Source organism: Balearica regulorum, chromosome 2, assembly GCF_011004875.1.
Source record: "Balearica regulorum gibbericeps isolate bBalReg1 chromosome 2, bBalReg1.pri, whole genome shotgun sequence".
Lineage (NCBI taxonomy): Eukaryota > Metazoa > Chordata > Aves > Gruiformes > Gruidae > Balearica > Balearica regulorum.
The window spans coordinates 127,819,372-127,832,873 of record NC_046185.1 but is presented as its reverse complement, the minus strand read 5'-3'; the positions used below and the strand labels follow the sequence as shown (position 1 = coordinate 127,832,873).

Below are 13,502 nucleotides of genomic sequence, written 5' to 3'. Positions count from 1 at the left end.
GATCTGCACAGATCCTGTTTTCAGTTTGCTGGTAGCGAAATGTGGTGTCCCTTGCCAATGAAACAAATGAATAAAAAGAATATCTTAAGCCTGTTTTATTGGCACAAGGGATTTATCAGATCTAAAATCAGAAGATTTATGATTGTCTGCCCTAAAATGATGACACTTGAAACTTACTCTCAACTGAATTTTTTTTTTTAAATTATCCTTACTACTCTTACAGAGGTCACTTGTGGAATGTTTCTTAACTGTCTTTTGCATTAGTAAATTGACTTTATTGCTTTAACTCAAATAGCATATTGAAGGTACTTATTAGATAAGCTTAATACTTACTGTCTGATACCACTATCAGTTGCAAGGGAATTTATCATGTCTCCTTCACATTGTCAAGTTAAAGTAATTGCAGCTTTTTATCTCCAAATATTTATTGCCAACAAATCTCTAGATTAGCTTATTTTTCCTTTTTATTGAGCAGAGAGAAACACAAAAAAATCCTGGTGTGAAATGAACGTACCTATATTGGCAACATGCAGTAACCCGGCAACACCTCTGGCTGTCCTGGCCAATGGACTGTGTGTGGTGTTTTCAAAATGTTTTCTTTCTTCTTCCTTAGTGCCATCTGTCTCTTCACTGGGGAGCCTTTCCACCAAACAGGTAATGGCTGAACAGCCACTCCAGCGAACTTTGGAAACCTCATTCCTTCCCAGTCGTAAAAGTCTATCCATTCTCCAAAAGGACTTGGCATACGCTTTGTGAATCCATTCGTAAGTATTGGTCATCTTGGTCTCGTCATTGTTTGGTTTATCAGAGAAAATCTTTTCTTTTTCCCTGTAATCTGCCTTGATTACTGTGGCAAAAGAATCTAGAATTTGCTGTTCATCCATACTCTTCTTGTAGGAGGAATCTGTTTGAGCAAGCTGGTCAAGAAATAAAAGTGGAAGCTCTGCTGCAACTGTTTCTGCAGCTGTCACACCATGAGAACCATCAACTAGCCCCAGAAAACATGTATCTGACCTATTTCCATAGTTGTCGAGCACAATAAATGTGTCTTCCATGTCTCCCTGCCACGTGGAATTTTTATCTTGGCAAATTGCTAATGCTTTTATTAAAGAATTATTTACTTTCTTAAAAGTACTAGGATTGTTAATATTAGCAAGATTGTAATATGAAGTAGAAGTGTGACTATCCATAAGGAAATCCAATGAATCATCAATCTTCTGCCTATGTGTCTCAATATTTAGGAATCTTGGTCAATTTTGAAATTAGTTTCCGTCTCTGTTTTGTTGTCAGTCTTTGTGGACTGTCAAAGACCAGCAAAGTTAGGGCTTTGTGGGGCTTCTTATGATAAGGTGGTGTGGATATATTGTCTGTTGACACATCGAACAAAACATTGAAATGCGCTTGGAATCGTCATTCTTGGGTGCAATTGTGACTTTTTTCAGCTGATCTTCCTCATCTCTGGAACATTCAAAATCAGGTGGGTTTGTTTTATCTTGTAACTTCTCCTCCTATGTCATTCTATGAAGGAGTTGAATATGTTAAGAGTTTTCATGTTTCAGTATTTTAGTATTAGGTAACACTACATTTACCTAAGGCTTATTCTCACTCTCATAAACTCTGAATTGCATCATTGTGTACTAATGCATATGTGGTTAAGAAACTGGGAAACTCATATGAGATGATATAAAAATTATAGCTAATTATGTTACAAATCAGTAATACAGCAAATTCAAGAATTGAAAAGTTTGGAAATACAGAATTCATGACAGTTTAGATTATTCTTGTACCTAGTGAGGTCTCAGTTGTTTCCTCTTTGTGATTCAATGTATAGCCCTGTGCCTTCACGCTGTTAGAACTGTAAATAAGTAGTAGTTTCTCATCAGCTTTTCTGTATCTGTTCATCACTTTTCAGACATGGTAGTGGAGTGTAATTCCTACTGGGGGAGAAGAGACATATTCAAGATTGGCAGATTTTATCATCTTAATCTTGCATGGGAGATGTCAAACAGGGCCAGAAGCATTGGTGTATCTCTTCAATCAAATCTTACTTTCATTGCCATCAGTTTTAGTTGTGAGGCCCGTAGGGATCACTGGGATTAAATTATTTTATACCACCGTATTTAGGCACACAGAAGATAAATTACATTTATCTTGGACAATATTGTTTTTCTTGTTTATGAGAGCTAGATTTTGCGATGTTCGTGTGCCATTAACGTAGGATGGATTTTGAACGTCAGTTTCTAATTGAAGAAAGCATAATGAAGAGCAAAAGTAGCATCAAATGGCCCAAGCAGTGTTTGAGCTTTTAGGTCTGTGGGAAACACCCCTGCTCCCTGAGCAGAGACACCCGCCAGCAGCAGCATGCGCCCTATGTATTCTCCAGCCATCAGGATGGAAGGAGAGACACGCTTTGCAACAGAGCTCACAGAAGAGCAACGAGGCTGAAAATGTGGAATCAAGGCCAGGTGCTGCAATGACACGGGGTCTAATCGGCACAAGCCTCTCCGTCCATTCCCCAGCCAGAGCTAGCATCTTCTTCCTGTCCCCACGCACCTCCTTTGTCCCACTTCAGCTTCTTGCTCCAGTCTCCCCTTCCTCTTCAGCCCAGTCTCATATCTCTGCTCATTCTCGTTCTTCCATGCTGTGTTACCTCCTGAGTCCTGGGACTCTCCAGACTCCCGCACATACGTTCTCTCAAATACCTACTTCCAAATACTGCTCCTACTGCTAGTGATGGGGATATGCGCATATAAAGATACCTTCAGCTGTCTCCCATTATTAGTAAAGGGAGTGCTGAGAGCCAGGACAAAATATGAGACAATTCTTAGGGACCTGGTGCTACAAACCCAAGAGTCAGAGCTGTAGAAGTAGTCCTGGTGAGGGATGCTCTGACAGAGGCCAGCCGCTGCAGAGGGCACTGCCTGAATTCAGCACCTACGCGCTGCCATGTCTCCACTCAGCACCGGCAAACTTGATGCTTCTTTTAAAATATTGTGATTTGCTCTGATTTGGGTAAATTTACAATGACAAAAGGTGCACCACTGATGCCACCTCAGCCAAATTTCCAAGCCCTAGTTTAATATCTGACAATCTTACAGCTTCTCTATAAAAGTTATTAGAATTTTGGTTTAATACAAGCAAAACAACATGTTTTTCAAATCACATTCTCAGAAACAGCTAAACTGTATCACCTGAAACTTTTTCAAATTATTCTGCTTCAGGCTTGGAAAATTTCAGTATGAACAGTTAATATCTGGCAGAGTTTTAAGCTACTGAAAACATGAGGCAACCCTATTGGTTGCAGCACTAATAATTCTGCTTATAATTTGAAATGGGTAAGAAAGCATGTATATAACATTCAGAGGAAATATCAATATTGCCTAGGCGGCAGATGAAATTAAAATTGTTCACATGACTGCTGTGTCCTATAAAGTGATGTGCAGCTAAGGCTTACAGCTGCTTGCTTAACATCCTCTCCCCTCAATGAGCACATAACATACATGTACACACTAGTAGTAACACAAAATCCTGACACCGTGTGAGAAGCTCAGCTTGCCAGCCTTTGTCATCTGTCTACTAAATATGAAAGCATAGTGTTTGTTTATAGTAAGTTAATTATTTAACATTTAGTATTTATATGTGTATGGATGAGAAATATCAGGCAATATTATATGCATATATTATAGGGTTTTATTGTATTCTCTCATCTGAGATTTCTGACTTTCAGTGACCATTGTTAACGGCTGTTAATCCACCGACAGGGCAAAAGGTGGTAGTTTAACAGCAGTAATAGCCCACAGCATCATTACAAGAGTAGCCTTGGGTAATTTCATCCTGCTTCAACCTCATCCATTTTCTGGGGTTGTCTTTTTAAATTTGATACAGTCACACCTTAAAGTAACTATTTTGCAACTCTTCCAGGATTTCAGCTGCAAAGTACATTTTCTTCTCTCATTATTTCTGTTCATCACCTCTGAGTTCTAAGCATTTCCATGATTTGTTTTTCAAGGCATGCACTTTTTTCCTGTGGTATCAGTTGTTTGACAAAATTCCTTTGACTGCTTGAGGGGTACAGTTACATCCTAAATAATTAAATGCCTCTGATCAGCGGAGATAGATTTTTCTTTTTAAAATTTTATAACTGATCTCTACTAAATAGGTTGACAGCGCTTAAAAAAACCCTTATCACAGTAGTATACCTTGTCCTTGCAGAGGTGAGCTTGCAGGTGGCTGCAGCTCTTAATCTGCTGTAAGACCAGTTTAAGGGAAAGTCCATCTCTCCACAAGAGGTGAGCATCAGCCTCCTCTAGAAATGCTGCACCACTTTAGTGGGGCAAGATAAGGAGGCATGTGATTAAAATAGCAGAGAAAGATATGTTTGGACAGATCCCTTTTCCTTTATTCTGCATAGCTTGAATTTGAGACTAGGAGATCGCACAAGCCTTTTAACTGCTGTCATCGTGATGATGCATTCAGGCGTGAGAAAAATTAGGACTAATATATACAGAAAATCTGGTAAGCTGCTTTTTTGTCAGCCTTTTAAATATGAACCCATTTTGCATTTGGTATCTATTAAAGCCCCTTGGATTAGACACAGGAAATTGAAAACTTTCAACAAAATGTTTGACCTCAGTAAACTTAATTCATAACAAACATTTTATAGATGTTTATATTTCTGTAAGTGGGTGTAAGTGCTAACAAATCACAATTTCAGAGCACCAAAACAGTCCCACTTTATTATGATGTGTAAATAACCAGGGTAATAGACATAATAATTCACGTAGAACAACAAGATATGCTACAACTTTTCAGTTGTAATTGTTTCACTCATAATTACTAAAAGGGCAGCCCTGATGTTAATTTTTTATAGTATGCATACACTGCTTATGTTAGTAGCTGAAAACCTTGTAAAAATTAAATATAAAAGGAAACATTTCCTTTGTTGCTTTCTTATGAAGTAAAAAGATTAGTCTGTATGTATTAGTCTATCCCTCCTTGCATTTCCCTCATCAGGAACAGATACAGACTTGGAAGTTTTTTGCTGTCAGGTTAAAGGATAACAGCGAGGTACTGACAACACAATACACAAAGCTAAAATGCTCTCAGCCTCAGAGCGAAAGATAAAATTCAGCTTTCTAGCTCACTGCAGTTTCCCTGTGCCTATTTAGGGAGCCCAAACCCAGCACTGTTTAACATTCTGAGCTGAAAATAGAAGCAGATTAAAAAAAAAAAAAAAGATGTAGAAGAACAGGGAGTGAACCACAGTTTGTACGTGTTTTCAAGGGCAAAAAAATCACATTTACTGTTTGTGTCACAACAAAAGAGCCTTTTGGTCAGTGCTTAGTTGTGCTCCTAGGAAAGGGAGGCTGCTTCCCCTCTGCCGCACGCTGCCCTGTCTGTAAGAGGGGCAGAACTGAGGCAGGGCGTGGGACTGGAGGCCGGGGACCCATACGGCAGAGGGTACCATCATCCCAGGAGACCTCCTATTTCTGGCATCCCTCGCTAGGTGTGGCACTTGGAGTTGCTTGCTGTTCATACAGCAAGATGAGATTATTTTCTGTTTCTGCAGTTTGGCACTAGAATCTCATGTTTTAAGTTAGTGAAGATGTTGGTAATTGAGCTTTGAGGACCCGGGATCTAATTTGATATCCAACAGAAGAGTCCCCTATGCAGTCATCTCCCACTGACACATGTCGTTCCTGCCTCCACCCAGAGCGTGCTTCTTCCTTACTTGCCTTTGTCAGAGTCAGCACTTAACTTGCACAATCTCTAGTCCTCCTGAACTCCTTCCTCTCTGACGTTTGGGGTTTTTTTATCGTTATTATTTGCTACATACTTGTGGTCATAGAAAATGGTGACTGTTACTGATGCTGAAACCAGCGCTGGGAAGATGCCTGCCTGCCTGCCTGCGGGTGACAGGAGGTAGAGAAGGGCTGTGTGATGTAAAATGGAGGTCACAGTCTTCCTGAGCTTCTCATCACTCTATTATCAGCTAATATGCATAAACAGGCCTCACTGCTGCAAATTCTTGCTGAGTGAGCACTGGCTTCCTTACCTGTCTTTTCATTCTTCCCTGCTTTACTTCAGGCCGTGCCTTTCCTCTGCTTGTGCCTCAGCCAGCGCTTCCCGCTCAAGTCCCCCCTTTCCCACATGTCTGTGATGCCACAATATGGCTCCTGTTGCCTCCATGCATTCAGCCCTGCTCTTCTGATTTCCCTTCCCTCCACCTGTCACAAAGTTTGGTAGTGGCATCTCCCCTGGAAAACTGTTAGCTAATGCATCGTACCCGTGTACAAAAACCATGATAGGGACTCTCAGCACCACTGGGACCGACCCCTGCCAAGGAGCCACCACAGGTGGCCAGTGGGGCTGTAGCATTTGCTGTGGTGCAACTTGACAGTGCTGTGCAGTGCATGTGCAGGGGCTACCTTACCAGGCCTCAGTTTTACCTGATGACCTCTTGCCAAAGCAGAAAAGAGCTAATATCTTATGTGAAAACTGTCCTGGGCTGCATCAAAAGAACCATGGCCAGCAGGCCAAGGGAGGTGATTCTCCCTCTTTCTACTCCATTCTTGTGAGACCCCACCTGGAGTACTTCATCTAGCTCTGGGGTCTGGAGTACAAGGCAGACGTGAAGCTGTTGGAGCGAGTCCAGAGGAGGGCCACGAAGTTGATCAGAGGGCTGAAGCACCTCTCCTATGAGGACAGGCTGAGAGAGTTGGGATTGTTCAGCCTGGAGAAGAGAAGGCTCCAGGGAGACCTTATAGCAGCCTTCCAGTACATAAAGGGGGCCTATAGGAAAGCTGGAGAGGGACTGTTTACAGGGGTATGTAGTGATAGGACAAGGAGTAAGCTGAAGGAGGGTAGATTTAAATATTAGGAAGAAATTCTTTGCTGTGAGGGTGGTGAGACACTGGAACAGGTTGCCCAAAGAAGTTGTGGATGCCCCATCCCTGGAAGTGTTCAAGGCCAGGTTGGATGGGGCTTTGGGCAACCTGGTCTAGTGGAGGGTGTCCCTGCCCACAGCAGGGGGGTTGGAACTAGATGATCTTTAAGATCCCTTCCAACCCAAACCATTCTATGTAGCCTTTCTTAAAAACTCTTCATCTGAAAAGACAAACACATTTGCTAAGCCAGCAGCCATGCCCTACACCTTCCACAAGCAGAGCTGGCCCTCTCATTCTCCAAAACCATCTGCAGAGGGAATGATGCAGAAGGAACAAGACATCTCCCAAGTGAGTCAACTTAGGTGTGTGTAGTAGCCTACTTACTGTATCCCCAGAAGCAATGATGCAGCTTCAAGGAAGTCTTGTTATGAAAGGTGTGGGAAGAGATAAAGATGAACCTGGTGAGTCACAGGAGCATGCTGGGGGCAGAGCCTGCCTTTGGGATTTGGGAACACTCCTACCTCTAGACCTGATAATAGGCAAGAAGGAAGGAAATGATTAATAATTAAAATAATTATGGAATAAATTAAGATAATTAGTCTATTTATCTTTTAAGTGTTGTCCAAAACTGGAATCTTGGGATTCCAGGCCCACCAGTTTTGTGTCATCCTATAAAGCGGAAATGTCCCCATCATTAGATCATCTTAGGTGAGAGTTATAATTTGTGACACTGTCCTCTTGGGCAGCTCCTCAGCTGGGAGGAAGCATCAAACTGGGAAATGGGAGTAGCAAAAAAAGAGAAAAAAAAAAAAAAAAGGCAAAGCCAGCTCTTTCCACAGCCTAGATATTTCGCGCGTCTTCCCGGCAGCTGGGTTTGTCTTGATGGGGCAGAGGCGGCAGTTTGTAACCCACCCAGTGCCTGCGTGGGGCAGAGCAAGTGGGTGCAGAGAGGCTGTGAAGCATCGAGTGGGGATGGCAAGCCTGCTGGGCTCAGTATGGGAGGGGAGGCACAGCGGATGCGTGAGGTTTTGGGGATTCACAAGGAGAAAGCTGTGGCAGAAGTTGGAAGATGGGTGAAGATAACATAACTATGCCTCCTGCACTCTTCTCCCAGCAACACCCTGCCTCCCTCACCCTGCAAACCCACATCTGGTGTTACTGCAGTACTCCATGGGTTCCTCTGCTTTTTCCAGCAGTACACACCACTGTTATAGTTGGTTTAAACTGAGGGGTTTAACCTGTTTAGTTTCTGTGGTTTAGCGAAGTGACTAGCCATGGTGCTTGTGATTGTGTCCGTGTCAGCATTTCCAGGTGCTCACCCACACAGATACGGGGAAGGCCCAGGAGTGGGCTTGCACAATCGGATGTAGGCCAGTGTAACTTCATCTTACAGGAATAAAAGGGATTTTCCATGTGGAGTTTTATAATCTAAATCGGTGTCGCATCAAGGGTGCTGGTTGGCGGCTACTCAGGCGCAGGTAGCAGAAAGGAGGCCCCTTCCCCCCCACCTGCTGCTGGCTGAGCCTGTGCCCATCGCCCAGGGGTCCGTAAGGCTGCCAGCACCGACCGACCTGCGCTACGTGGGGATGGGGCGGTTAGCAAAGCCCTCAAAGCACAGGCAGGCAAGGTACGCCGGGTGGGGTCCCAGACAATTGCGTGAATCTCTGCCGCATACGAAGTAGCAAGAAGAAGAGAAAAAGATGTTAGAGAGAGGAATAAACAAAAAAAATATGTGAGGAGGCAGAAGAAAGAAAAACTAAGGGAAAAATATATAGTACATCCTGTGTTTACATAAACCAATCTAGAGCTATCGCTACCACGAATTAACACAGTGTAAGCCTATGTGGTGACAGCAACTGGCTAAATAATTTTAACAAGCAGCTTCTGAACTTGGCACGCACAATTCACATTGTACTGGCAAAGGCAATAAATGTCCTGTGCTACATGAGCCCAGCCTTTAGTTTTCTCACTTGGTTTGTGTTAAATCAAAACCCTGACTGCAGTCAAGAAGAGCATCCTCTGGGTAAGAAGTGAATAAAAACTGCAAAGTGCTCCGTCACTAACAAGCAGATTGTGTTACTAAAACAGCCATGAGTGTTGCAATGACATTTTCTCTTCCCCCCCTGCCTCCCCTTCATGCATTTTTTTCCTTTAAAAACTGGATAATCGGGGTGTGAGGTTCCCTATAACAGACAAAGGCCTAGTGGGAAGGTCTGCCATCTGCATTATTAGAGTCACTTGTAAGCACCATGGGAAGCTGACAAGATGCTAGGGACTGCATAATGAACAAAACTTTTGTACTGTTAATACTTCCAGTGATTCATAAAATATTGATAGCAGTCCTGAATGCACGGTGGCCACTTTACCCACAAGGAATGTGCTAATGATAGGACACAATAGGATTTTATACTCTGAGAAATTCCCAGGAGGGGCAAGAGCTCCATTTTTCACATTTGCATTCAATGGCAAGAATAAAAACAGGTGGGAGAGCAGGAGGAAAGTCCCATCTTGAACAAAAGGAGAAGGAGAGAGGGCTGGGTTGGGCACGCTTGCTCCGACTAGGCTGGGAGACAGGGATGAGGGGTAGGGGTGGGCTCCCAGAGCTCAGCTGTGGGCTGCGAGGTCCCTCTCAGACAGGTGGCATTCAGCATTAGGCTGCTATTAGTTGAGTCATTCTTTAATTTACATGACCGAGATAGGCCCCAAAAGCCCTAAATGACAGCTAGGTAATAACCAGGCATCAGGCACACCCTAAACTGCATTTTAATTTCCTTTTTTGTGACTCGGCATTGAGAACACAACCGCCTACTTTGCTGGAATAACACACGCGCTTGCATTTTAAGCCTGTCGGGTGTTCACAGTGAATTCGGGCGAGAGCAACAAACGCGAGATGCGTGTCTCCTGGGAGCATCGGCTCCGAGCGGGCACCTCCTCGGGGCTGTCAGCAGCCTGAGAGAGACCTGAGAATCACAGGAGCTGGCACTCTGTGTCTCATCCAGCTCCTGGCTTGCTTAATTTGATGCAGATGAGTAGTCTTCCTGAAGTCACCTGGCTACTCACCTGAGTTTGTGAGCTGAGCCACACAGGCAGGCAGCAGGCAGCTAGGCTCGCTTGGCTCCCACCAGCGCTTGCTAAATATGGGTTTCACAGTCAGTTTGACTTGTGCAAACCCATCGATATGCCCCAAAGGACAGAAACTGAAAAATGTGGTGAGGGTTTTTCAGACGATGCTTTGAGTTTGAATCTGATATCTTCACAGTGCATGTTTCATGATGAAAAATAAGCACTAGAGTGATTCTGTTGTGCTCAAATGGAGTTATGCATGCATTACAGTTAGAAAATTAATATGTACTTGCTTGTAAATTCACTCAATAGAAAAATCCCCCTTCGATATATGAAATCGAAAATGGCATGTATACACTCATATGTCAAAGCATAAATTTTTTGTTTTTTTCCTAATGTAGTGTAACCTGTCATGGCCAAATCACATTCACTGAAGCCACCACAAGTTAACACAGCCCAAGTTATAGTCTCACGTTTCCAGCCAGCAAATGATCTTTTCATTCCTTATTCTTGCCAAAATTGTGAATATAATATTTTACCTGTCAACAGAGCAGTTTAAGACAAAGTCAGTTTTTTCTTTTCTTTTTTTCTTTTTTTCTTTAACAATACATTTGCACAGAGTTAGAATGAAAGCAATGATTTCAATCAAGCTTAAGGTGTTTTGGGTTTTTTTTTTTCAAAAAAAAAACCCCAAACCAAAAAACCTTACCTATTTGCAGTTGAAGAGTGATTTCTTTCTAAGCTGTTCCTCTGCAGTAGCAGGCAGTAGTTCTGCATGTGTAGTGAAATTAGTGTTTATAAATGTTACTATAGTAACTGTATCCGTAGCCACAGGCTGGTAGACTTACTGTTCTGGTTATCTAGTGAGCAGCAGGTAAAAAGGAATTAAAAAGAGACATAGTATTGTAAGAGAGACGTGCTCTTGAGGATTCCCAAAGGAACTGCAGTAAAAGAATTTTCTGCCTTTATACTAACCAGTGCCTTATTGTATGTAATACAGCAGTGTCTTTCCTATTAGACCCTCATAAACACACCATGAAATGTAAACAAATATTTGGGCATTTAACCAAAGTCAGTATCTGCTTTGTAACAACTTTCATCTTTGATTTTACTTTAAGGGAAGTAAAAACATTTCAGACTTTTAAGGACCTTGAAGAATAAGCCTAGGCTGTGATCGTGTGAACACCCACCTGTGCAGCTTCAGACATAAATGCACACTGAGTGGCCTTAATACACATCAGTGGGGTTACTCACCTGTGTGAAAATAGTAAACGTATTTTCAGAATTGGAACTCGTAATTCATTTGTATGCAGGTGTGCAAACTTAATGCTGAGGTAAATATCATTTAAAGGAGAGGCTGGTGATTTGGAGGAAAAAAAAAGGAAATTAAAAAAAAAAAAAGAAAACAGAAAAAACCATATTGAACATATCGGGGGATGTAAAGGCTACAGCACCTCCCAGAAAAACTAGGAGTCTGTGTTCAGGCATGGACATTAAGTGGTCCATAGGAGCCAATATATGGTTCCAGATGCGCTCTTTGCTGGTAGCATTTGCTACCGAGGAAGAGTAGCGGGAAAGCTGAAAGTGAAACTAAGCAATAACAGTTTCATTTTCAAGTCTGAGAGGAAAGTGGAAACCTACCCAGCATAAAGAAAATGCAAGCAGAGAGGAGGCTGTTACCATACAGCAGCTATTTGTTATTTTAAAATATTATTCAGACACTTTAAAAAAAAATAAAATCATTCTCTCTTCAATTTAAGAGAAACTGGATTTTTTTTTTTTAATTATTTTTTTTTTCCCCTCTTTCATTTGCTGCCAAGCTGGTGGCAGCCACCGCCGAGGGCATCGGCTCCTCCACCTTAACAGTCCGTCTTAAAGCACCGGGGATGGCAGCAGCCATCTTACGGGTCGCTGTCACAGCTGCTGGGAAACCCTAAGCCAGCCCCGGCCTCCGCCGCCCGCTCCCCGGGGCCGGGGTTCCCCGGCCCCGGGGAGCCGGCGGCGGAGGCCGGGGTGCAGGGCCCGATCCTTTCCACCTCCCCCACCCCCGATTTTAAATCTTCAGCAAAAAAAAAAAAAAAAAAAGGAACCCAGACCTCCCTTTTTCATGAAAATACTACAGCGTTTTATTCCATTTTTTTTTTCCCTAACATTTAATGAATATGCCAACTTGCTATATAACCTTACGCTTGAAAATATCCCCAAGAGCTGAGAATGCGAGGGAAGAGGGGAGACTACAAAGTGTTTTCTCACACCCCCCGCCCCTTGCAAATACTACTCCGAACTTTGCAGAAGTCTGGAGTCATCTTTGCTTGCCCCAGTGCAAGGTGGCAAGGCCCTGCGTCTGCGAGAGCTCTTTATATGCTGGGATTCCCTTCCAAACTAATATTGCTGCTTCAGGTTTATACATCAAAGAGCCGTAGATCCCACGCAAACGCCCAGGCTCAAATCCCAACTTTTTAAACCGTGGTGCTGTGCTATAGACTTGCCATTTGTGGTTTCTCACAGCTCAACCACGTTTTTACATATGTGCAACGGAGCGTAACCGCCTCAAAACAGAAGCACTTGCTTCTGTGCACACAGAGCAGTTTCTGTGGTGGGATCATTTACTTAATTTTAGCTTTCAATTAAAAGGCAATACCTTTAAGACATAAATTGACCTGCTGTCAACACTTGTTCCTGGACAGAAAAAAAAAAAAAAGTCTCAAAAACATCATGCAAAGAACTGAGCAGAGAGCTTTTTAATTCTCCTGTATTTAAAACTTACTGGTATTTATATATTGCATTAGAAGCCATCTGGGGGAAAAAAAAATGAATCCTTTAAAAACAGCTGCAAAGTGCATGCTGTGGAAATGCAATGGCTGAGTCAGACAAAATAGTGGAACTACGAGGGGAACTGAGGCAGTGGCAGCACCGCGGGCTCACCGGGGTTCAGGAGCGCGGCCGCTCCGCGCAGCCAGCGATGTCGCCCCTTTCTAGAGCAACTTTCTCCGCAGCCTCCGGGAGGGCCGGGATGGCTCCGTAACGGCTCCCCGCACGCAGCGGGTGCTGCTGCCGCCGCCGCCCTTCCCGCGGGGGCGCAAAACACCGCCCGCCCCCGCGCAGGGACGCGGGCGTGCCCCCCGCGGTGCGCAGCGGCGGAAGGCGGGTGCCAGCCCCCCCTCCCCTCCCGCCCGGCGGGGCAGGAGCCGCCCGCGGAGCGGCGGGTCCCTCCTCCCGCTCCCCCCCCCCGGGGAGCAGCCGGCGGCGGCGCGGCGAAGGGGAGGGTCTAGGGCCGGGCGCACCGCGCCGGCCGGCCGGACGGGCGGCTGCCGCCGCGCCGCGGGCATGGCGGAGCCTGGCGGCGCCGGGGCCGGGGCGGCGGGCGGCGGCGGCGGGCCGCAGCAGGGCTCACCGGCCGCCGGGGGGGTGGCCGCCGGGGGGCCGGCCCGCAGCGCCGCCGAGAGCCCCGGGGGGCCCGGCTCGGCGCGCAGCGCGGGGAAGAAGGCGCAGCTGCGCGGCGCGCCGCGGGCCAAGAAGCTGGAGAAGCTGGGCGTCTACTCCGCTTGCAAG

The 13,502-nt window shown here is 44.7% G+C and overlaps 2 protein-coding genes and 1 long non-coding RNA gene across 5 annotated transcripts in view; 1 reads left to right on the top strand and 2 right to left on the bottom strand.

Annotated features, from left to right (window-relative positions):
• PP2D1 (protein phosphatase 2C like domain containing 1) overlaps positions 1-1,517 on the bottom strand; it is a 5,905-nt gene extending 4,388 nt beyond the window's left edge. The window contains 3 exon segments of the mRNA XM_010300434.2: positions 515-1,239; positions 1,241-1,346; positions 1,349-1,517. Of these exon segments, the coding sequence (XP_010298736.2) occupies positions 515-1,239; positions 1,241-1,346; positions 1,349-1,517 (1,000 nt within the window).
• Positions 1-13,236, bottom strand: part of LOC142600540 (uncharacterized) — a 20,648-nt gene extending 7,412 nt beyond the window's left edge. Inside the window, exons 1-4 of one of the 2 annotated variants that reach the window (XR_012834081.1) lie at positions 12,876-13,236; positions 11,141-11,204; positions 10,660-10,810; positions 7,272-7,416 (exon numbers count right to left, since the gene is read on the bottom strand). This is a non-coding gene — a long non-coding RNA (uncharacterized LOC142600540). The remainder of the gene's footprint in view (positions 1-7,271; positions 7,417-10,659; positions 10,811-11,140; positions 11,205-12,875) is intronic. The other variant, XR_012834082.1, reaches the window with a different exon arrangement.
• Positions 13,197-13,502, top strand: part of KAT2B (lysine acetyltransferase 2B) — a 44,918-nt gene continuing 44,612 nt past the window's right edge. For both annotated transcript variants that reach the window (XM_075745846.1, XM_075745845.1), the window contains exon 1: positions 13,197-13,502. In XM_075745846.1, the coding sequence (XP_075601961.1) occupies positions 13,278-13,502 (225 nt within the window). In that variant the 5' untranslated portion in view covers positions 13,197-13,277.